The sequence below is a fragment of the Zootermopsis nevadensis genome, unplaced genomic scaffold (genome assembly GCF_977971745.1).
Source record: "Zootermopsis nevadensis isolate Lab colony 2312 unplaced genomic scaffold, Znev_1.0 Znev_ptg000007l, whole genome shotgun sequence".
In the NCBI taxonomy this organism is placed as follows: domain Eukaryota; kingdom Metazoa; phylum Arthropoda; class Insecta; order Blattodea; family Termopsidae; genus Zootermopsis; species Zootermopsis nevadensis.
In genome coordinates this window covers 7,437,267-7,459,648 of record NW_028259139.1, presented here as the reverse complement: position 1 = coordinate 7,459,648, position 22,382 = coordinate 7,437,267, and the positions used below count along the sequence as shown (strand labels likewise).

General features: G+C 35.9%; 1 protein-coding gene and 1 long non-coding RNA gene across 3 annotated transcripts in view; one reads left to right on the top strand and one right to left on the bottom strand.

The window, feature by feature from the left end:
* Positions 1-2,284, top strand: part of LOC147874597 (uncharacterized) — a 137,084-nt gene extending 134,800 nt beyond the window's left edge. Inside the window, exon 3 of the long non-coding RNA XR_015533922.1 lies at positions 2,256-2,284. This is a non-coding gene — a long non-coding RNA (uncharacterized LOC147874597). The remainder of the gene's footprint in view (positions 1-2,255) is intronic.
* The window catches only part of LOC110828201 (uncharacterized), a 128,872-nt gene that overhangs the window by 63,433 nt on the left and 43,057 nt on the right, over positions 1-22,382 (bottom strand). Inside the window, exon 2 of one of the 2 annotated variants that reach the window (XM_022060693.2) lies at positions 9,348-9,501. The exons of the other annotated variant lie outside the window; for it this stretch is intronic. Within the exon in view, the coding sequence (XP_021916385.1) occupies positions 9,348-9,366 (19 nt within the window). The 5' untranslated portion in view covers positions 9,367-9,501. The remainder of the gene's footprint in view (positions 1-9,347; positions 9,502-22,382) is intronic. 2 annotated transcript variants of the gene reach the window in all.

Here is a 22,382-nt window from a genome sequence, read left to right as displayed (position 1 = left end):
ATATTACATTGGAGTTGTTTGAAACATGCTTAATGTATATGATTTTAGGTTTACACAGCGGTGAGTATGAAGATTTCTGTCTTCTGGGTTGTTACGCTCTGATGACGGAGGCAGTATGACCTCTGAAACGTTGGTAAACATCTACCAGACTACACAGCGCAACAACCAAGAAGACAGAAATCTTCATGCTTAATATAAATAACACTGTTTTTCTTGACTATAAACTTGGTTGTGAATAATTATAGGATCGTAATTTATATTAATTCTTACAGCCCCACTCTTGTAGCCCTAAGAAGTTTCAGTAAATTAATCGTATGTTGATGAATAAGTACTGTACGTAGTCTAAGAAAAGGAATCTTCAGAGAAAGTGGATGTGCTGGTATATAAATGAGGGCTATTTATATTATTGACTCTTACATTTATCCACTATCCACTTCCAATAATTTATTCATTCGCGTGGTGTTCGCCTCTAGGTTTATTTATCTCAGCTTGAATTGTGATAGAAGGGGATTATCTGTCAGATTTTACTCATCGAAGATCACGTACCTTCGCAATGAATATTTGGTAAAGGATTATAAGTATTAATGAATGAGTGAATGAGTAACTAGCAGCAGAATCAGTGACGGTGAATGAATGCCGTTGATAACACTTGACTGGATGTCGTTCTTTGTAGGCAGGCGGGCAGGCTGTCACCCGTGGCTAACATCCTCGCATTGATCTCGCACGTATTCACGTGTGAGATGAAATATCGTATAGTCATCACTAGTAAATATTTAATACTTTTCGCACTCCGTTTTACGTACGTGGAAGATGTATCGGAATAACTTTTGTTTCTGTTAAGCCAGTTGTTTTCGAGATCCATTTTAGTTTGGTACTTTGTTATGCATTTTTAATACAGCCGACACTCCCAATATTGCTTTTTGGATCAATAAAAGTATCAGATAAATTTAAGTGTAGTGCGTTTGCTATTGTAGTTCAAACGAATGTCAGAATTGTGTTGTGTAAGTTTTCTCGTGTGTATTTACATACACTGTGGTTTAATTATATCAAATTACACACACCTGCTTACTACATTTGTTGCAAAATCAGTGTGTTTTTAAGTTTTTTGTGCTTATAGTTCGTTGGACATCAGTAATAAAGTCAAATGTTTACGTCTCTCAGATATTTTAGATGAATCCTACAGTATTAAGTTAAACTATAAAGATAGCTGTCTTCTGGGTTGTTGCGCCATGTAGTCTGGTAGACGTTTACCGACGTTTCAGAGGTCTTTGCTGCGCGGCTTACTCATCGCCCTCTAATTAGTATTTTTACACCATAATCTAATTATGATACCAATGGATTAACCACAAACGAGAATATCTGCATTGACGTAATGCTGACGTACAGCCTTGATCGTTCTCCATATCTCGCAGTCATATCTGACAGTAGATGGACTTTCAGACAAGGAATATTAAATTGTGATTGATGTGTGTGACCAGAATATAAAATAGAAATTCTTAGCTTTATTCTCCACATCAACGGCCCCGATTGAGTTGGATCCCTTTCGCTCGTGCCTACAGGTTGTTTCAAAAAGATATATGCACATTATAATACGTTGGTGACACCTTGTCAGTCAGATTTTCGCCGCTGTGAACTTTGCCACGAAGCTAACGGTGGTCATTTTGAACACTACACTAGATTCTCTCATTCACTAAGTGCCAGTGCTGACGTATGTAACGGTTTAGATTCTTACAATGATTGATTTCATTCATAGAATGTGTGTATACATCTTTTTGGAACATTCTGTATATCTTTAAATTGCAACCTAATAGAAATTTGTAAAACTATGGCCACATTAATTATCATCACGAAAATTACCACTTGCTAATAACACATTCCAGTCTTTTAAGTCGATCACCAGACTCCTGAAACTGTCGATTGAACTTGAAAGGCTCACTGATTGGCACAGCTCTTTCTACGTGACTGTCAACTCTGCTTTTCAACTGATACCTGCCACTGCATTCGATTATTAACGTATCGATTTAAACACTTTAATCTCCTGAAAATGGTGGTATCCTAGATTGTAGTGCCTTGTATTACTGACGATGGAGGCAGCATGTACCTCTAGAACGGCGCAACAACCCAGAATACCGTTGTCTATATTCTTGCCGCTGAGAGAAATTCAAATTCCGTTTCTGTATTCTGTTATTTGTCCCGTATACGTGTTCTTTCCGGGAACAAAATATCTTAATATATATATATATATTTTTTTGCAGGTGGTGTTCTGCCCTAAGTTGACTCAACCTGTCTACCTGCAGCAGTACCCGTAAGTAATGCGTTCGTTGCTTACTGTCATTACAGAATATATTACCAGCCATTACGTTTATCGGTAAAACTTCGAATTGATTTTATAGATTTTTTGGTGAAAGAACACGCATTAGTAATTCTATTAGGTCCCCACATATTGCTTACTTTCTCTCTTCTAAAGTGCACAACGTTTTAATATGAGATTCAATATTGAATGAACACTGTCAGACACTAGTTCCTTCATTACGTCAGTCACTTAAAATATCACGTTACATCGGAAGACTGTCTGTAGAATAACTTAATGAGAAAAGTCTGAGTAACTTTCTCCGAGATATTATGACTTATTCATGCAACTTTATCGTCGCAAAAAAAAAAAAACATCCTCATAAGCAGGAAACAGGAAAAGTGCTGTAACTTTGAATTACCAAATTTTTACTTTTTCTAAGTAATTACATTTACTTGTTTCTCATTTTGTGAAGTACTTGAACGTTGGAAGGAGAAAGCGAAAGAGAATGGACAGTTAATGGTAGTTGGCGCTATTTGTTTCTCTACATTATGACTTGTTATTCCATGTAGGATATCGATGACTTTATGTGCCAATCGGTTTAAACTTTCAGGAATTTGGCAATGCATTTAATGGTTTAGGCGAGTAACCGTAATAGACTGATTTCGTATCGAAAAATCGTCTTTAATCGTCTTACCTTCTACCATAATGTTCATCTTAATTTTTTTTTCATAATTCCAGCTAAAGGATTTGATACTTTGACAATGATTGAAAGATTATAAGTGAATTTACTGGTATTAATAGGGCGTATATTTGCGATGGGGTGAGACCATGTCTCTGAAGCGTTACTGCTAATAAGTCCGTTACAAGTGTATGTATTTCAAATTTACATAACTTTTTCATAAAATGACTGTTGTCTTGCTGTTTTAAGTAGCTTTTCAAGAGGTTCCATGTGTAAAATTTATTTTTCCATATAAGATACTTAAAATGTATGCTACTTCTTCGGCCCTGCTTTTTATGCAAATTTTATACAGCTGCAACATGTCTTTATATCCTTTAGGAGCGTAGACGTAGTTATTTTGGCACAGAAAAGAACAAGGTAGAATAAAGACGTGTGTTATACGTCATAAATGTTTCTCGTACACTAAATTATTTGAATTTCCATGTTTATGTTTCAAAATTATTTTGTAGCAAAAGCAGGCGTCTCAGATGGCGAAAGGTCCCACGGATAAATATATTTAATATTTTCTTTATTCTCTCTGCCAATATAATTTAAAGTAATACAGTGTATCAACAGAGTGTATTTTACGTGTTATTTTAATGTACCAGTATGTGGTTAGTATGTGTGCATACTTGCGTCTGTGTTTGCAAACATGTCAGCTTATTTGGTGTTTTCCTTACGTAACGCGTTTGTTCTGTGTTATGAGAGTAAAGAATATGAATTTCTTGACTGCTAAACGGCTTAGTGATTATATTTCTCTTCATAGGTATAAACGTTTGTGTACGTATAAAAAGATGTCTCACATCCTTGAACGAATATAAGAAGCAACTTTGCAGCAGTTTAAGACCAAAAGTGTCATCCACTTCAGACGACTTTCTAACAAACTTTCTTCACTTCGTTATTCACTTTCTTCTCCTCCCATAAACATAAGTTTTCCACAGACGTCTCTGCTTCACCGTAAATTTCTGAAACGTTTATGAATATTTTATGTGAAAGGAAACTGATAATTAAAAATAATTTAATGTGAGTCTGTAGGGCTTAATAGACTGAAGTATGTTTATCGACAGATACAGTTTGAGACGCTAAGAATACTTACCCTCTTAATTAATGTTACCTGTGCGCATAGAAGTGACCTATTTCTCACGCACTTGCAAAGAAAAGTTGCGAAAAAGATGCATTTTTTCTTCCGTCTGTTTGTTCGCATGTAATACGTTTATTGTGAAATCAACCGGTAATGAAAAGTATTGTTGGATTTTCATAAAATTTATATCGAAGAATTTTACCTAGATATATCAACAAATTATAATGGTGATTAATAGAATCTATTTCATACGAAGATCTACACCCAAGAAATATTTAGTGACATTCGTAATTTATGGTTCTGATTTATGTTAACAATTTTTAGATGCACTGTGCATGAGACAAACAAATTACGTAGTTATGTCTATTGCTTTGACGAAATTACACGTCAAAGGGAACAGCTTTATACCACCAATTAACCCTGTTTATAACTCAAATTTAATTAATTTAATTGTCGTTACATTTCATCAAATAAACGTGCTTGCCCCCCCCCCCCCCACACACACACAGTGTGGTACTCCAGCTTCAAAGAGTGGGCGAAACATGGATGACTCTCGTCGGTGATTTAGTGGCTGATTGAATTCGATAGCATCGTCTTAAAATGCATGGAGGGGTTGATATTACAGGTTACAGCGTATTGTATGTAGAGTGATCCAGCAATACTTCATAACTAAAGAAACAGGTACGGGATGTCGAAGTACGTAGATTAACATCCAATGGTATTTCATTATTCAAGATATAGACTTCAATTAGAATTCACAGTAATATTCTCTTTAAATTTATATTTTACGTTAAAGTTACAGAAATTGAATTTAGCATTTCATTTCTAATTTTTTATGCAACCGTTACGTACTTAATTTTGCAAGCCCTGTTTGACATCACGAAGGACCGATGTCAGAGGTCAGAGGGTTTAGAAATATTAACGCCCCAACAAATCCTGGAGGAACTGAGGAAAACGGATAATAGGCTTTTCGAGACAGAGATTCGAATAGGGAACTTTGGATACACGAACCACTACACCGTAAAGTCCCGGTAGGACTGTGTGTCATCATTTGTCCATTGTCGACGTTTACGTGAACAGAAAGTGATTCCTGGACTAAACGTTCCTGGGAAAAGCACTGAAATAAACCGTTCGTTTTCTCTAGAACAATTAGGATCTGACTTTATACCAGAATATGTTCATAAGGTTTGCATTTCAATATAATTCCATTTAGCTATACCGATTTTCATTTATCTTTTGTTTTTTTTAACGAACGAATCTCTGCCCAGGTTATACGTACGTGACACAAGGTGTATGAAAAATTCACTGTTGCGTCACTTTGGTATGGCTGTAATCTCATTATGAACTGCTGGCGCAGTGAACAGGTTTTGCCAGGTACATACACTTAATATGAACATGGCACGGATAGACACCTGGGACTTGGCTTCTGGTTAGAACGATGATTTTCGCCCTGAAATGTCGTTCTTCACTTATGTCGGGTCTTAAAATGTCAGTCACTTGGTATGGAAAAATGAATTAACAGGAATGTTTTATAAAACCTCAGAAGTTTTGATAACATTTTATTACAAATGTACTGTGAGTACAGACTAGTTTGATATGGAGTGAAATCGAACCCTTACCCTCTACAAACTAATGTTTTGGCGGCTTGTTTGATTCTAAAGTAATTATGCTTAGCTTATCTTTTTTATTTAGGTAGTGAATCTATGCGTCACATTTAATTACAGCGAAAATGTTACCTTGAAATGAGGGTAGGTAATTTCATGTCAGGCATTGGATTACACTGATGAAGACAAATTACATTTCAGTGGCTTGAATCCACACCGAACTTGAAATGCTGAACTAAAAGTTAAAAATTACCAGAGCTAATTCTGCACCGCAGTGTAAAGTTAAGCATCCTTCACTTTAACCCCGGACACTGTCAACGATGAATATCCACGATGAAACAGTTCAGTAATTCGCATTAGGTTGGTGAGATTTTAGATTCTCACGGCGTGTCTTCCGGGATATTGCGCTGTTTAGTCTGGTAGATGTTTACAGACGTTTCAGATGTCATTACTGCCTCTGTGACCAGGGCGATCGGCCGGGAAATTCCATAAAATATCCACTTTCATGCTACTATTAACATTGCTCAAGGCAAATTATTTGTGACAAATAAACTTTGCTAACCTGTAACCAGTTTGCATGATTCAAGGTTACAGCAGAAACAGCTGATCCCAGGCGAGTGAATACAGCTCAGAACTCGCAGCGTAGGAAATATAACAATTTTGTATTATATGCTTTGAGACACGCGTCAAGGAGGAGGGGTAGTTAAAGTCCTCAGTGGCCTTGATATATGTGATTTAGTGACGGCTATTACAAGTATGTATCATTGGATGATAAAATTGCAGATTATATTTTAAAGACTACGGCAGCAATACAAATGAACGGACTATACACCGTGCAAGATATGCACAGCGAAAGGCGAATATTTGTGCTGTGAGCAGTGTTCGAACCCCTGATCCGAATGTCTTGGTGGCCTTACACGGGTCATTTTGAGACGTTGCTTTAATTTTAGCTTTTTACGACAAGCAAACTTTCTCTGTTAGCAAGCAATTTTCACGTGTTAACGAGAAAACTAAATAACTGAATATACTTGTTATATGCCAACGTCAAAATCAAGGTAGAAATGGTCATTAATACAAATTCGCAGAAAACTCTGACTGATTTAATTTGAGCTTCTCAATTACATTAATAATGTCCGACTCGCTGAATAAAAATAAATGACTTATCAAACGTCCAGAATGAAGAAGGGTCCCTATGAACGCTTAAGCACTCTCTTTCATTGGACGTTTCACGTCTCAGCGAAAATTCGACTCACTGAAACAGAAGGATTTGTGCAAAATGGGTATAAAGTAGCTGAAAATACAAATAATTTCCCACATCAGCGACTTCAATGGTATTTCATTGTGGCTACTGTCATAAATTTATCAAAAGGACGTCAAAACTCTTAATTTTACGGAAAGACATTAATATTCCGCAACTGCTCATTAAAATGCTTCTGCCACTCTGGAAAATATAATTTAACTTCTCACACGTACGTCTATAAACGTTTATTACGCGAGCAAATGCTCTTCTCGTGTCACATTTGATGAACTCTCGCATCAAAATGCGCATTGTATTCCTATAATTCGCTGACGATTTAACTCAGATGTGTTAAATAGAAATTAAAAAAGTCTATTACCTCCACGATGTGAAATAAATTTACTGACATTCTTATCGCTCAGCGGCAATTCAACTCTTTTCGTGCTGAAAGTGTTAACACATTAATTTGTGATTAAACGCCATGGGGAGTAAACACTTCAAATGACACAGGGAATAATTGTTGGCTTTATAAAGTTGGATTCGTTCGTTTCTTAGGCTACATAACAAAGCTGTTTCAGTGGAAAAGGTGCAACTGTACAGAGCTGATTATTAGTCGGTTTACCGCGATAAAAATGAATTGCGTTTTATTGGGCTTGGACTTCAAAAAATTGAGAAAAAAAAATAACACCGATTTATGTTAAGGAACATTATATTCAAACCATAATCTCGAAGAACGAAGCATAGAAGTCTACGAAAAACTGAACCTAGATTGTTTGATTCAATTCTAAAGGGTTTTGACGACGGTAGTTTACACTTAAAATTATTCACTGTCAGGACTTTATCCATCGTCTGTTCTTTAAAATCACGACGTTTCGGAGGCTGGTTCTGTCTCCGTCTTCAGGTGAGAACAGAGACTAGCTCTATCTAAGGGACCCAACAGAGTAGGTACCTTTCACCTGAAGAGGGAGACAATACCAGCCTCCGAAACGTCTTGATTTTAAAGAACAGGCGATGGAAAAAGTCCTGACAATGAATAATTTTAACTAGATTGTTCGAATTGGCTAATGGCTTATTATTAAGCGACTATTTATCAAGGTTTCGTAAATTACTGGCCTGCAGGATACACTACAATATTCAGGAAGTATTACAGGCCTAACAGGGTCCCATCCCCTACTAAATGCTATCACATTAGAGTACCAAGTGTTAAATTCAGTTTCCGTGTCATAAATCATTTAAACGCCGTGCTGAACACTGCAGATCAAATGTAATCGGAAGTGACTTATGTGGCGTTTAATTTCAGTACGTCAGATTATGCTTCTGCTCCATAACAAAGCTAGTGTGATTTAGTCTTACACCAGGAAGATTAATTCGGTTAGCTGAAAATACTGCAACATGTGTTTTGTAGTGATTTACGTCCGTTTTGAGAAATAGTGGCTTTGTAGTAAGTTCTGAATTATCTTTCTTTTCAGTGGGTTAAGTTCCTGTCTACCAGATATTTATGTTCATTAATTGTCTACATCGCTAATTACTGATTAAAGAGATCACACTATTTAGTCTAAAGATGTTAATATATGAAATGGTAAATAAATTCCTCCTTTTATGCAACCCTTATGTTTATTTATGTGGTCACAACAGCCCGCTATTAAAAATTATTCTAGTAGAGTTGAATTAATTCCGCAACTTCATGCACTTTTGTTTTAATATACATTTTAATATTATATTTTCATCTTTAACCCTTCCGAGTGGTACCTTGAGATCTTCGAACCAGAATGAGTGTTCTTATTCCCTGGAATGGCATAATCCTCCTTACAGTGCTTATTATTGAAGTTCACCAGTCTTTAATATTTGACTTAGTGTCTGTTATGTTACAAACGGGATGTATCATGACAACGAACTTGCACATCCATAGCTATACATTTATTTATTTACATTATTTATTATTTATTTGTTGTTTGTTCAATAACGCTGTCGGTAGCTCAGACCACGTTGTATTCAATCATCGGACGATGAATGAATGATGAATCTGGAAATATATGAAAGGAAGCGGTCGTGGCCTATTTGAATGTATTATTCCGATATTTGCCTCGAGGGACAGCCGATATTTCCCATTGAAATGATGAACGAATATATGAAAGGGTTCACTACTTTTCCAGATCTGAATTAAAAATGACTCGTATTTTCTGTTATTACTGAATACTATCATATCAAATGGAAAAGCATCAATTTGATTGCGAACTGTATTTGTTCTGTCGAGTTTACTCGTCCAAAACGCGGGGTATCAACACTAGCATTTCAAGTGCGATGCCCCATTGCGTAAACGTCGTACCAGTCACCCTGTTAGCGCCGCAGGGTAAGCGGTCGGATGGAGTTCTGTGGTCGGTCAAGGTAATGGATTCCTGGGCTAGTGTGTTTACCGCTGTCAGCCTGCCTCATTGGTTCGGCAACTGGACACCAGACGTCGTTGCCACGCACTCATCCAATCATGTTAACCCACCAGCTCCGAGCACAGTTTCGAATTAGGTTTGCTCTCTGGAACGTGATTTGTTACCAGACAACAGTCTTCTCGCCCTGAAATTCAGACATATTTGTAACAGCGAGAGGTATTCAGATATAACAAGGTGGTTATGGAAACTGGGTGAGATCCAGTGGCGTTTAGGATAAAGTGACTAAAGAAAGACTTGTTTTTGTCAAGAAATTAACCCTCTGTTCCACCCCGTAACAAGGTACAATACTGACCTCACCTGATGTGATAGGTCTACCTCAGAAACAGCGAAAATTCAATATTACCACAACTAAAAGTGAATCAATTTTTAGGGTTGAAAATGGAGGCAGTATGACCCACCGACTCTTTGATACCAATTTACAGGTACGTACCATGCCACAAGAAAACCACCATCTTCACTGTCGTGAGAAACTAAAATCTTTCTAGACTTGATGAAACATCTTTGAAATTAAGTAGCTATACTGGATACAACTTAACTTGGTTTCTTGTCCAGTACGTCTAAAATTGTAAAGGGAATAGCTAGGGTTATAAATTTCATCGCCTAATATGTGTATAGGCCTTCGTTCTGCATGTCTGTTACAGAACTTCTGCTCGAGATGCACTTTTTACTGTTTTATGACGTACGATGCTTTTGACGTCGTTTCTCAAGCTATTTCTCCACCCCGAAGTTTTACTAGCCTCTTTCTAGCATGAAATATGGTCTAATGCACCATGTTTTGGTAGGCGACGAAAAAGATAACAGTTTATTAATCAGTTAGCAAAAGCCACATTTGAAGGATCGTTCTACGTTTCTCGTAGTACTTAGTTTCAGGGTTTAATTTAGTTATGTTAAGACATCAAGTTAAAAATTAATATAAATAACTGTACTAATCAAATCCATGTTAGCTTGTATATGGGATCGTAAGCAAAAAGCTGAGACATTGATAAAATTACTTGTTTATGTATCTCCAGGGTGCATTAGCGTATTCAGAAACACCCGCTGTTATGGTACATGCTGAAGCAGATTAAAATAGTCCACGCCTTCACGACATATTTATTCCGAAGTACTATTTTTTTTTCATATACAACTAATCCTCCCAAAAAGTCTCTCTCTTTTATGGTTTTAGGAGCGTAATTGTATGTACAGGTATGCCTCATTTCTTCCGCCACTCTACACGTTTCACTCATCTCGTCGTCCTTAATTTTTGCGCCTTAAGACTATTAAATGAATAGTATAAACTGTGATATCTCTCGAGGGTAAAGTGTGGAAGAAAAAATTGACCTGGATCTTATCGTAAACTACGCTTTGTTAGAGAAGTTTTTCATTCACGAATGTTATGTATACATTAGCCTTATTTTTACTTTACACCGAAGGGTTGTGAAACCAACGACCAACCCCCGAACTCAAACACTACTCTTTGTTGGTTGTTAAAGACTGTAATTTATTATATTTACAACTACTCTTAGAATATGTAGTAGGCTGTCTTGACCATCCGAGAAACATTGAGTTTAAATAAAGGTACTTAGGAAATTTGTACAGAATTTTCATGGAAAAAAAGCTCATTGGAAGACGAATTGGATTTGAGAGTGTCATAACGTGGAACTTGGGGTTTTCAGTTGTGAGAGTGGAAGGTGGACATAAATTGTTTCTTGTCCATTAGCCAGATAAGGGATTTGGAACTATTACGTTCTGTTACCACAGAATTATTTAGCATTAAATTTGCCAGTCGAAATGAAATGAGACGTAAGTGACGATTCTTTGTAATATTATTGTCCTTAAAGTTTACGAATTTGGCAACTTAATTACTATTAGTGCGTCGAGTTACTCTTTAAAATGACTTTTTTGGTTGTAATATTATTCTTCACACCTTCAATGATATTTTTGACCTGTTTAGTCTTTCTGTAGTCAGTCTGTATTTACTAATATGTAGTAATTTTACAACCCACGTCATTATACGCGTTAAACGTGTATAAACAATTACCCATATTCATATCTTGTAGTTAAATATAAGCACCGGCTTAATCAGCATTTTGTTTAATTTGAAGTATGAATAATTGTACAGTGTGTTGGGTGGGGGAAATTCAACACGTTTTGCTTTCTCAGAAGCGAATCAAAACCCTTTACGCAGAATTCCCTGACTTTGTTTGCTTACGTAAAGCTCTAATTTCTGTAATGTAAATATCCTTTCTTCTACTGCAGACATGAGGCACGTGCACAGTGATTCTTGGTCTTCTGTGATAATTCGAAGGATTATGTCCCTTGGAACCAAATTGTCCCTGTGTAGTCCTCTTCTGTGCTTCAAGTCCCCTTTTAGCTTCTTGTTAAACTCTAAAACTTCTTGGGGATTTCTGTAAGACGTGTAGTTCAGACAGAGTACGTAACGGGACCAGTTCAAGTGCGAACAGAAAGAGCTTTCTGAAGGCAAAAGCATTTATCTTTTAATGACTATCAAAACAACTGCTAGATAGTCGAGAATTTTCAAGTATTTCTCAAAATGAAACTAACGTTTCTATAAAAGTTTAATGGTTTTAATTTTACTTCAAGTTGTTGACTAAATCAACAAGAATTTTAATAAATGAACAGAATTAAAGTGAACTACATAAAATATATAAAAACATTTCGAGTCCAAATAATTATAGTAGAAATTCTGTTTGGTCTAACATTTCAGTCTAGTGGCCAGAGGAATCTGTTATAGAATGTTGTTAAATGTACACTTTTTAGACCCAAGCCATGAAGAAGTCTGTTATTATTGCCCTAATTTTTTTCCTGAATATAACACGCTTGGAAGTAAGACGAAGACAATAGACTAACGTGTAAGTAGTTAGTACTCTTGCTGGGGTTAGATCTCATACTAATTAGTGTGGTATAGTAGTACCAGACAAGAGTTATTTTCTGGAGGTTCCAGGTTCGACTTTTGGCCAGATTGTCTATTATTCAAACAGAAGTGTTACGTAGTTTTCTTCTGTGTGGCCAAGTAACCCACAACCGTCTTCATCCATATCCTTATCCACTCATATCTGATTATAATTTTCCCATCTAAGCAGACGATAACCTATGCAGTCGAAACAGCGTCGTTACGTAACTAAATAATTACTGCATCAATTTGCACACTTAGTCCTGTCTGCAGACTTACCTGGCTAGTTTAATTTTGAATTGACACATTAGGATATCACCTTGAATTAGGGCGCAAATTTTCTTCGACATTATCCTTAATTTATTTTCACTAACATCCTACCATTTAACCTCTGCCGACAGCAAGTCACAGTTAATTAAACCAATAAGGAAACCAGACCTCGGAGCTTTCATTTTGTCCATGTTTCATGAACAAGGTCCAATAGTCCAGCAATCCAGATAGTTCGCTTTGCTTCTCGAAAATGACTTCTGCATAGAGTGTTATTTAGTTAGAATTTTAATAATAAAATTATAAATCTTGGTATGTTTGTTACGTTTTGTTCATAAATATGGTTACTAGAGATTAAATATTAATCCGTTACATCAGCCACAAGACAAGAGCAATATATCTAATGTCTGTATTTTGCAACAACCCTTTCGTAGGAGGAAATGCGCTCGCATTTCTACTCGGATTAGTGATTTTCTATTCAAAACTCGCTTTCTCAGTCGTATTTTCGAGGTTTTGCGCTTGAAAGGTCTATCATGTGTGCGTTTTAATCCGAGAGGGAGATTTTTTATTTAGCATTTTTACTGAGGTTTAAAGCACAAGCAATTCACATTTTAGAAGAGCTTTTAACGCACCGAAGTCTTCGTGACTTGAAGAATAAAATTCTGTTTTTTTGGTTAAACTAGCGGTTTAGATTTCCAGACTCACTGCCTTAAGCTAAAGAGGATATTCTTATCGTGGTATTCGATGTGCGTGATTTGTTACTGACTACTGATGTGGTATAGATTGTGGTGACCTGAAGACGCTCAACGAATGCACTCATAAGCTTACAGTGTATTAAAAATGCATTTTGTTACGACTACACTGAATTCATGTAACGAAACAATATTCAAATCTCGTCTTCTCGCTTAACTGAAACTTGAATTGCTACGTATCTTCAACGATGCTGTCTGAAGCTCTGTTATCATCTTGATAAGTGTTTTTGGCAAATGGAGAACAATGCTCTTCACAGCTAAGATAGGTTTACACTCACTGCAAGAAAAATAACGTGCATCGTATTACGTTCTGAATTTTTAGGATTGAAATATTGAGTCATCCTCTTTAATCCATTTATATTACACCCTTGAAATACTACGTCGTTCAACAGTATCGTTTCACATGTTAGGACTCAAACTGAAGATACCTAAATGCCTTATTTGTATTGGACATTCTTTTTTGCTTTCTGGTTAACATCATTCTCGATTTATTGCAAGAATTACAGGAGTTGTAGCCATTGTTTAAAATTTTGGTGAAAGTCACTTTCACAATATCGTGATCGAACATCAAAATGACGGCGTGTTGTGGCCGTTCTGCAGAATTTGTATTCGTCGATAAAGATTCATTTTTCAAGAACGTTGGTTGAAAAGCAACAAGACAAAGCCGATCGCCTGACTCCACTCCCCCAGACCCCACCGTACACGCCATCATGGCCTCTTGTTAATTTCTTTCTGCCAGAGTCGCCACCCTTCAAAATTTAATTTAAATTGTTTTCCGCATCACTCGAAAGCCACATTCGTACAGTAAAGTGACGGACATTGGCTATTATATTATAAGTATTTTTTTGGCGGAGAGATTGAACAGTAGAACCTACTATGGATGTTAAAATTAGTCGTAAGAAATAGTTTATTATGGTGTAGACTTCATTAATGTGGTTTATGGTAACTTATGGTTCAGTAAAGAACCCTTGTGTTCCGCAAATGGCAGGGGGTGTCTTTGCCAGCTGAGCTACTGTTAGCATATCAAGAACGGTCTTGTTGCATGTAGTTAGTATATTACAGGTGACATATTTGGAGGACCTCAGTTACGATAGTCGATAAACTAGATTCGATCTGGATATAACTTATAACAAAAGATATCACCACCGTGGCTTGGGATGGTTTTAAAATATAAATGTATGCACGCTTTGGAAGAACGATATAACTCGATCCTCGTGTCGATGTTGGCATGAAAAGAGGAATATTGTGTGAGTGTGTTAGAAAAACAAATTGATATAAAATCCCAGCCAATATCATGACATGGAAAGGGTTAAAATATTTCGTGACTTGGCATGTCTTATAGGCGGTGGTATACATAAAGACGCCATGTGTTTTAATCTCGTCATGAAGGGGTGTCGAGTGGTTGGTTACACAGCTCTTGTTTTCGAGTTAACATCCGTCGAATGGCGTCTTGAGTAGATTCTAGGGCGCTTTGGAGACGTAATGAACCTAGAAATGCCACAGTCTATGGTTGCCACATGTTCCATCTCTTTAAATTGAAACTATAGTAAGTGTTTAAAGACAAGTTCTATGTATTCTTTGCTATCTTGCGTAGTTTGTTGGACTTTTAAGTTCGTTTCATTCGGGTACAAACCCAGGGTTAGCGAGCTCAACACACTACGTAGTATAATACTGTGGAGTCACAAATTATTTGTACCTCGCGGATTGTTAAATAGGATACTTCAGGGAAATGTTGAGACATACAAAATATCTCTGCATTTCAAAGAAATTATATTTTATTATCGTAGTTGACATACAAATACAACGCAATTCCATGGGATTTGACTTACTAATGTTTTGAATTTAAAAACAGTAGCCGAAATCATTTTTAATTAATTTATTTTTAAAATAACATCTGAGCAATGTCTTTGTTTTATATAACTGAAGTGTAATTAAACTCTTTCGAATGAAGATTTTGTGACGCGTGAAAATATTTTTTTTTACGATTTCGTTCTGAAGAATGATTTCAAATTAAATTAACGTTTAAAATGTGCTATGTGTATTTCATGCTAAGACACATTGTGTGGTACTCGAAAAGTTTTTTTTCATATACAGTTGTCCAATGACCTTAAAAAATGTGGATTCTTCTGGAGTCAATATGGCTTACGTATGAAGTGGACGTTGAAGCGAGCTTTTTTTTTTTTGTCACGCCTCAAAGGAATGGAAGTATGAAACAGAATGGGGATCTTATATTTCAACGCCTTCTTCCAGAACATGTGAGGAGGATTATATGGGCTCCTTTTCGTCTCTCTGTAAACAGTTTCTGAAAGAAAACGAGAATCGACAGAAGCAGAAGTGGAAGAACGCTGTAGATCTCATCGCCTCGTAGGCGCAGAGCAAACGATGTAAAACCACAGAAGAAATTGGAAGATGGAGGAAGACGAAAGAATAACCGAACAACGTAAATGACAGACGGTCTAGAAACAAAATTCTAAAGACGAAAGAATGCAGATGTTTCTGTTTGTATTCTTTTTTTTTCTAGGCGTGTGGGAGAGAAGAATAAAAACGTATTAGTGACTGTTCAAAAAATAGAACCAGTTCTTTTTCTATCATTTGAGAAAAAAGTGGTATATGTTATGACAGCAATACTTGGAACAAATTCTTAAATACTTTTAAAGAGTAGTTATGAAATACTGGGTAATATCTGAGACAACGATGCTATTTTTTAAGTATGAATAACAAGAACTGACTTAAAATATGTTCTCACAGTCTTTATCCCCAAATTTATGTTCTTTCACTTCAGAAACGAACATGGCAGCCGAGTGATGGCGTTTTTGCTAAGTAATCGGGAGTTCCCGGATTCAGTTAGCTACCGAAAGACAGACTATTCTGGCCGAAATTTGTCGTGTTCTCTTCAGTTTCTCCAGACAAATCCCAAGACGGCAGGCCTACGTTAAAATACTTGACTACGGATTTTTTTTATTTTCCATTAATTGATTATTATTCTTAGAACTTCCTGCTGTTCCAGACTACGTAGCCTTGAGTTAGTGGCAGAATTGTTAAACGTACCACAGAATCAGTCTATTAATTTACATTACACTTTCTTAAAAACATTATTTTTAAATGTGGTACAAACTTTATATTATGCAACTCTTAATGTAATTTCCCACCTGAAATCTCTGCTGGTTTTGACGTTTTGTTACGGTAGTAAAAGTTTCCAACCAACATTACTTAGTCTTGTATGTTAATATGGAACCATCGTGATTTTGTAGAGTATGAACTTTTTCAATTATTTTGTTGTGTATTCCCTACACAAAAAATCGAGACAGCGAGGTTATAAATTTGATTAAAGTTGGCAAAATCTTGCCCCGGATTAAACTTTAATCCTGATCTCGGTGAGGTTCAAACGTATCTATTATAAACCTTTTTCATGTTACTCACGAGATACGTCGTTTACGGGCACCGTTTCTGCGGGTTTATATAAATTTGGTTTGCGTTCAAGAATATTATCAAACGAAACGTAAGTCGGAAAACCTCAAGAGAATTGATAATTTCTGAAGCATAAGTGTAAATTGGAAGAAAATTCTAATAGGTTGTGGATCATAAATAATTATGTGAGGAAATGGACTGGATTCATCTTTCTTAAGACTGGGTTTATTGTCGGGTTCTTGTGAACACGTAATGAACGTTTGGTATTCGTGAGGTTTGGAAATTTATTTTTAGTTTCTTTCGAGAGAGACAATAGTACACGTAGGAATTCATTTGTTTGTAGATGGCTCTGTTGTTCCACAGCTGTTATTGTTTATGCCACAATTAATATCATTCAGTCGGACTCAGGCCCTTAATTTATCTTATGTCTGTGGCTCTGTATACACTCTAAAATTGTAATACGGTAGTTGGAAGTTTTCCTGAAAAACGACCTCCGTGTGGGATATGAATTCTGAATGAATTCGGATGTTTCAAAAATTCATATTCAGTTGTATGAGTGAAAGGTTGAAGAGGCGAGATGTGACAACGAAAGCTATACTAAGGCTTTGTATGCTCTGTGAGTGATGAATTCTATTCAAAAAGATAAAAAAACATAAGGTGGTGCAGAGACTTCTTCCGCTTGTAGGACGAATCTTAAAGGGGGAAAAAAAGAAATTGACTTTTGAGTTTTAAGTCGATGGCTAGATCACACTGCATGAAAACAAATCAGCGTTTTGTATCATGGGATATCCCATAGTACTACTTTCTTACGACATATGTGAAGAAGAGGTCCTTCGTTTTGCGTCCTCTGGTGTTATGTGGGCATCAAATACACTGAAATACCGATGTTATTCATAACATTTGTCTTGCAACCGAACCATCTCCTTCGCGTTATGTCTTTCTTATTCTGAGGAAAATAATTCTCTGTGCCAGTTTCGATGTGACGCTCAAAGGCAATAGAAGAAATGTCTTTGCTACATCCAGAATAAAATAAGCCCAGATACCCACGAAATTCCGTGGGCTATAACAGCGAGAAAGATCTTCAGCCCGGAGGATCGCTCCACTTATTTGCATAATGGCCGGCGTGTTGGAAAGTAATTTGGAAAATTGATACTTTCGAGAGTGTAAGAAGCTATCGACTCTCCGCGAAGTACGAAGAAGACGTGGAGAATTCAATCTTGCACTTCAGAAGCAAGAAAGAAAAACTTATTAAAACCTATAAGCGGAAGTTTGTACTTGTACTAAAATTAATTCGTGATGCAAATGTGGCAGTTTATATTTGTGTTTATACACACTTTGGATGACGAGCCCCCGGCGGTACGGTGTGTGCAGAGTTAGCGCACAGGGATTCTTGTTACTTCCTTGCACCTTCCATCTTTCATTATCATCTTACTTTGATGTAGCTCAGGCTCGCATGTATTTTGCGTCAGCTTTTCTGAAGGCAACGAACATGTGCTTTGTGTATTGATGACTCATGCGCGCTATTTATCCGAAAAGGCTGTTGATAATTTGGGGAAAAAAATACTGAACCACATATTTAAAACCGTCATTTTACACATCCAAGTCCTACATATGAAATAGGCATGAAAACAATTACAAATACAATTATGGGTTTTAAATTTTTTACAACCTAGTATTGTAGTCTGTAAAGTGTATTCTTATATGGAACCTTTCATTGCCTTTTGAATTACAGTTTCAATAGCGTTATGTGAAAGGATGCAATTCAACAGGATCAGTGGATTATATTACTGACAGTGGATTTCCAATTTAAGCTTCAATAATTAACGCTGGTAATTATTATGTCATTGTGTCATGATCAATTCTGCCGACAAAAAAATCTAATTACAATTCAGAACTGTTTTATGTTCCGTCATGCTTCTCTAATAAGGACAAAACAATTAATTTGCTTCAGGATTATGGTCAATACGTAACAGTAGGGTTTATATGGGTTTTTATCACGTAAATAATATGCATTTCCGTACATTGCTTTAGTGTGGCGTATCTGCTTTCCCGATTTTAAAGTAACTGTAAACGCTGAAATAGTTTGCTTATAAATACATGCAGACGAATGTTCAAACAGATACGTATCAATGTAAAATAAACAAGCGGTTAAACAGGAGACAAGCATTTGGAACGGAACCCGGTCATCATAAAATTATCTGTCGACCTTTTTTTTTTAATTTCAGAAAGCATAATTAATGAACTGTAATGTAGAATCTCGATTAATATTGCAAGGGCAGTATGCCGTTACGCTTAATGTATTGAACATTTAATTTTAACATTACGCCAATAAATAGCCGGAAAGAAGTTACTCGAAATCCACTAAATTTTGCTGTTACGCTGGATAAAAAGGCCACGTTTCAATTTTAGTCTCATAGTTATTCTTGAAGTAGTGTTGGTTGACTATAAGGTAAAAAAGACACTTTTAAAACTGCGTGTATTAAGATTATGTGCCATAAAATAGAAGGATTTTAAAACTGACGGTCGTGGACTTCTTTGAGCAGCATTTGAGGGACTCGGTTCAAAATACGAACAACATACGTCTGGAAAATTGGACTCTAAACCCAAAATAATTGTTACTTTAACAGGAATTGTTTCTTCTAGGCAGGATAAGAACCTTTTACAAAGTATTTTTTTTAATCCCTCGTCTCTGAAAACGACCGAATGAAATTTAATTATTTAAATAGTAGATATAAATTTAGGTATGATTTAAGCGGGCAATGTTTATTATTTAAGCATTAACACAGGGACACTAATTTACATATTTAATTTTGTGTTTCATAAAAACTTTTAACTCCTTCAGGCCATCCTCTCGCTTGGACTCTTACAGGTATTTAGTTAATGTCAGTGTGTCTGTGATTTAGGTTTCCGAGAATAAGCAGTGTGGAATGTTGACTTGTTTCCCGACGTTTCGTCAAACATTTTATTTGTCGAAACGAAAAACCTTTGGTGTTACTTCACGAGGTTTATTGCCAAAGCCAAAATTGTACCTGTATTTAACTTCGGCGTCTGCTTTGCAAACATTTATCGACTGGTAAGAATATTGGCGTCGAAGAGAAGTATACGAAATAGAATTCTTGGCCTGTTCTTAAGAAGGCCATGAACAATATTATGAAATTTATAAATCACGTTACTCTTAATGTAATTTATTATCCTTACTTCATGAGCCCCGTGTGCAGATATTTTCTTGAACTTTCTTTTCAGACCCTTGTAATTTACATCCTTTCCTCGAAATGAAGGACTATATTTCACTAACATTAAACATTTCCTAATTCAGGTTTATATAAGGAGCGATCTGTTAATTATGTTCTGTTTCAAGCAGATTTATAGACAATACTTTCCCCTTTCGGCTTCTTACTTCTCATTCATTATTTCTGGTTCAATATCTCTCGGCTTCCTCGTTTGCATGCTAATTAGACCCCTAGACAGTCCTTGATATTAACTCACATAGAATAACTGATGAATGAGCAATGGAAAACCGCTTCTCGTTACTTAACAAAAATAAAATTAAAAAAGTTGATAATGATCTTCTGGATTAAATATAGGTTTGGACATATAAGCATAAACTAACGCTTCGGCGTAAAATGATGCTTCAGTCTTCAGGAATGAAGAGATACAATACCACACGGACTCCCGGCCCTTAAAAACAACACAGCACATTAACTGTCGTTAAAACAGGATTCATAATCAACTCTTTGAAACTGAAGCTTCTGTAATTTATATTTAATAATTCAAAACATTGATGAATTATTTACAAGTTGCTGACACACAACATTTTCCACGTATAACTGCAGGGTTTTAATATGTATAGCTTAAGAAATCTTGTTTTCTGTATTTTTAATCGTTTCAATGGTTAATTAGTTTTTACACGAAATAAAATTCCCGTGTGTGTGTGTGAGCGGCAAATACGGATAAAATGTCAGTTTTAAAGCCAATATTGCAATATTGTCTGATACTGTATTAAATACCATAGTTTGTACCTGTGTGAATTTTGATAGAATAATAAAGTTTTGTTTACACACAGAATACGTTTGTGGATTCGGGCTTAAAACCGCGAATTAAAAGCAGCTGGCAGGTTGAAACATTTGCTTCGGTATAAGTTACTGCCAAGCCACGGAGTGCTCGTTTGCGCGACACACCTGTTTAATTAAAGTAACTAAAATTAACAGTGCCTGCAGTAACTTTAAAATCTGCTGGCTTTGTGTGTTAAAATGTTCATGTTTGCTTTTGTTTGTTACTGCATAGGTGGATTGTGGTCAATTCTGAATATTTTAAAACTGTTTCATTCGACTGTAATATTTTATACAAACTGGAATTTTATGTTTGTGAGTTAGTAAAACAGTCTTTGATAAGTAACGGTTAAATACATTGTCATATCAGAATTAGAATTATTATAATAATCCAAATAATCAAATTTAATACTAGTATCCTCTCAGTCTTGTCCTGATTCTAGGAATTATCAGTATTTATTACTGAAGTTAGGACTTAGAATGAGTTTATTTTTCAATGTTTTAGCAAAGGAAACTCTTATCTGATTTAAGCATGATATTTACATCAGTACTTGTAACTAAGTCTACTGAATTAACGGTGTATTTTAACCTTAATTTTGTTTCGGAAGCCATATTCTGATGTAATTCTTTTCTCGTGTACGATTTCAAAATGTGTAAGAGTTGATTTATTTTCCACGAATAATATTGAAATTTCTAGTAGTATCTGTCATCGAGTGTTCAGAACATAATCAAAGTTTACATAATAATTGCGTAATATCTTATTGATTCATCTGCTGCTGGAACAAGAATCAGTCATTATGTTTATATACCTCAATTTTCCACACTCATGTTGGTATGATTATCGTCTCCGTAAAGTTGTTAAGTAAATTATTATTAATGAATAGCTAGGGATTATGTCACTGCTGTTAAAGCGCTAACCAGAATTGGCCTCTGTTTAAATTTTGTCAGCCTCATGAATGCTCGTCGGACTTTGCCCCTATATATTAAGTGCGTCGTCTATCCCCCAGCTAGCTCTTCGATCGAGCCGATGCTAAGGTCGCCTAAAGGTTTATGACAGTGATTGATTCATTACACTACCATTATATTTGTCTTTTGTCTGCGGTTTACGCGATGTTTCTGGAGCTGCCTTTGCATTAATCTTGGTGTGATGGTTGTCATTATATTGACCAAAATTGTATTTCTTGCGTCTTCAGTTTCTGATGGTGGTAGGTGAAGACCCATTGAAGATCATCACATACTAGTGTGTGTGTAGGGGACAACACGCCTACATAATTTTAAATTTAGTTTTATATTAGGAGACAGGAATTAAATGTCTGGAAAATTTCACAATGAAAGAACTTTATAATTTTTCTCTTTACTGAGAATTATTAAGGGAATCGAATAAAGGGGTCTAGTACGGACGAGACGTGTGCAAGGTATTGGAGAAGATATAAATAAATTAAAGGTTATATTAGCAATATAATATTAAAGTGGATCTTAAATACGTAGGATGCGGTGTGTGGATATGATTCATATGGTTAAAGAGAAGGTCTTGTGGCGAGATTTTGGAATCAAGGTTATGAACTTTCGGGTTCTATAAAAATTTGTTCACAGCGATGAACATTAAGGACTTGAGCGGGTGAACATTGGCTTTTCA